This window comes from Limulus polyphemus, unplaced genomic scaffold (genome assembly GCF_000517525.1).
Source record: "Limulus polyphemus unplaced genomic scaffold, Limulus_polyphemus-2.1.2 Scaffold6212, whole genome shotgun sequence".
Lineage (NCBI taxonomy): Eukaryota > Metazoa > Arthropoda > Merostomata > Xiphosura > Limulidae > Limulus > Limulus polyphemus.
The window spans coordinates 30,623-32,788 of record NW_013671822.1 but is presented as its reverse complement, the minus strand read 5'-3'; the positions used below and the strand labels follow the sequence as shown (position 1 = coordinate 32,788).

General features: G+C 35.3%; 1 protein-coding gene across 1 annotated transcript in view; it reads right to left on the bottom strand.

Moving 5' to 3' along the window:
* The window catches only part of LOC106473484 (protocadherin Fat 4-like), a gene marked incomplete at both ends in the record, with an annotated part of 49,189 nt that overhangs the window by 21,753 nt on the left and 25,270 nt on the right, over window positions 1–2,166 (bottom strand). Inside the window, 1 exon segment of the mRNA XM_022401907.1 lies at window positions 1,783–1,912. Coding sequence (XP_022257615.1) covers window positions 1,783–1,912 — 130 coding nt within the window.

Genomic DNA, 2,166 nt, shown 5'->3' with positions numbered 1-2,166 from the left:
TGTTAGTACTGTATCAAAGGCTCGGGACCCAGACGATATACAACCCAAGAAAGGGACGATCATTCTAACAAGGCTACTGAAAACGTACACGAGAGATGGGTACAGTACGGCACAGGACATCACAATAAATATATTCCTACTTCATATCTACTTGTAGGCTCAGGACACAGACGTGAATACGGTATAACATTTTTGAGTTCTGCTTGCAGGCTCGGGACCCAGACGTTGATACAGTTCTAACATTTTTGAGTTCTACTTGCCCCAAAATACATTGTAGGCTAATGACATCAAAGAAATGTGAAAACTTCCATAGGTTTTACTGGATAACTCAGGTTGGTTAACACCTGGAGTTATAAGGTATGATATAATTCTATATCAAATTCTACAAAATCAATCACTATTGATACTTGTATTTGCCGTATTTTCTTATCAGTTTCAAGAATAGTTTGTGGACAACAAGCTCATGTGTAAATGAGTGTTTTTAAGCACTTAGATTAAATCTGATAAACAGGAGCGATTTCGTGCGAATTTTTTAACCTCCCTAGAAACAGTATCAACTGCCACTTGAATATTTTAACACCCCTATAAATATTATCAACTGTCTCGTGACTATTTTATCACCCCTAGAAATAGTATCAACTGTAACCTTTTATATCTTAACACCTTTATGAACAATATCAACTGTTACATAAATATTTTAACACCCCTAGAAATAGTATCAACTGTAACGTGAATATCTTAACACCTTTATGAACAATATCAACTGTTACATGAATATTTTAACACCCCTATAAATATTATCAACTGTCTCGTGACTATTTTATCACCCCTAGAAATAGTATCAACTGTAACGTGAATATCTTAACACCTTTATGAACAATATCAACTGTTACATGAATATTTTAACACCCCTAAAAATAGTATCAACTGTAACGTGAATATCTTAACACCTTTATGAACAATATCAACTGTTTCATGAATATTTTAACACCCCTAGAAATAGTATCAACTGTCACGCGTATATTTTAACACCCCTAGGAATGGTATCAACTGTAACGTGAATATGTTAACACCTTTATAAACAATATCAACCGTCACATATTTTAACACGCCCCCCCCCAGTAGCACAGCGGTACTTCTGCGGACTTACAACGCCAGAAACCGGGTTTCGATACCCGTGGTGTGCAGAGCACAGATAACCCTTTGTGTAGCTTCGTGCTTAACTACAAACAAACAAATATTTTAACACCCCTAGAAACAGTATCAACTGTCACGTGAATATCTTTAACACCCTTTAAAACAGTATCAAGTCCAAATGTTTTTTATAATCTTGTTAAAATAAGTTGATTTGTTGTTGTTTAGGGCAAGGCTGCACAATTATTTGTGTTGCGGTTACCGCAGGGATCAAACCTCGTTTTTAAGCGCCATTTACCTTCAAACTTACAGCTGAGCCACTGGGAGCATTTGAATAAACGTTACAAAGAAGGTAATAACTCAATCAAACCTATCCGCATTAAAAAAAACTCATGTAAGTTTTAATGTGACAACCGTTTAAGAAATAAGTTATTGATAATAGAACATTTAAAAAAAAAAGAGTTTCAAAAAAAAAAGGCATAACTAATTTTATTTACTTGAAACTCGCGCATAACCTGTAAAACTGAACATGTATATCTATTACATCTTATATTTTATCTACTACATTGTTGATATTCAACGGTAACGAAATGAAATAATAAAAAAAAAACAATTTTTATGATAAGAGATGTAAGCCTCGATACGTACAAGGACTTGAGAAACAAAGGCACCAGGTGGCAGAGACTCTCCCACAGACGCCTCATAGGGGGCACCCTCAAATTCTGGAACGTTGTTGTTGATGTCTGTGACGTTAACACGAACTACGGCTACAGATGACCTGAATAGAAATGTAAGTCATATATCATATGATAAACCGATTTTCTATTTGGCTCAAAACTAATTAAAGAAACCAGTTTGACATTTCTATTTCTCCTTACGTGTTTAGTTTATAACAATGACTCTCGTTATATAAAACATTTGTCACAGCAACATTGATATTCGTTCTTTGAAAATGTCGGCGGTTGAATTTCGCGCAAAGCTACACGAGGGCTATCTGCGCTAGCCGTCCCTAATTTAGCAGTGTAAGACTAG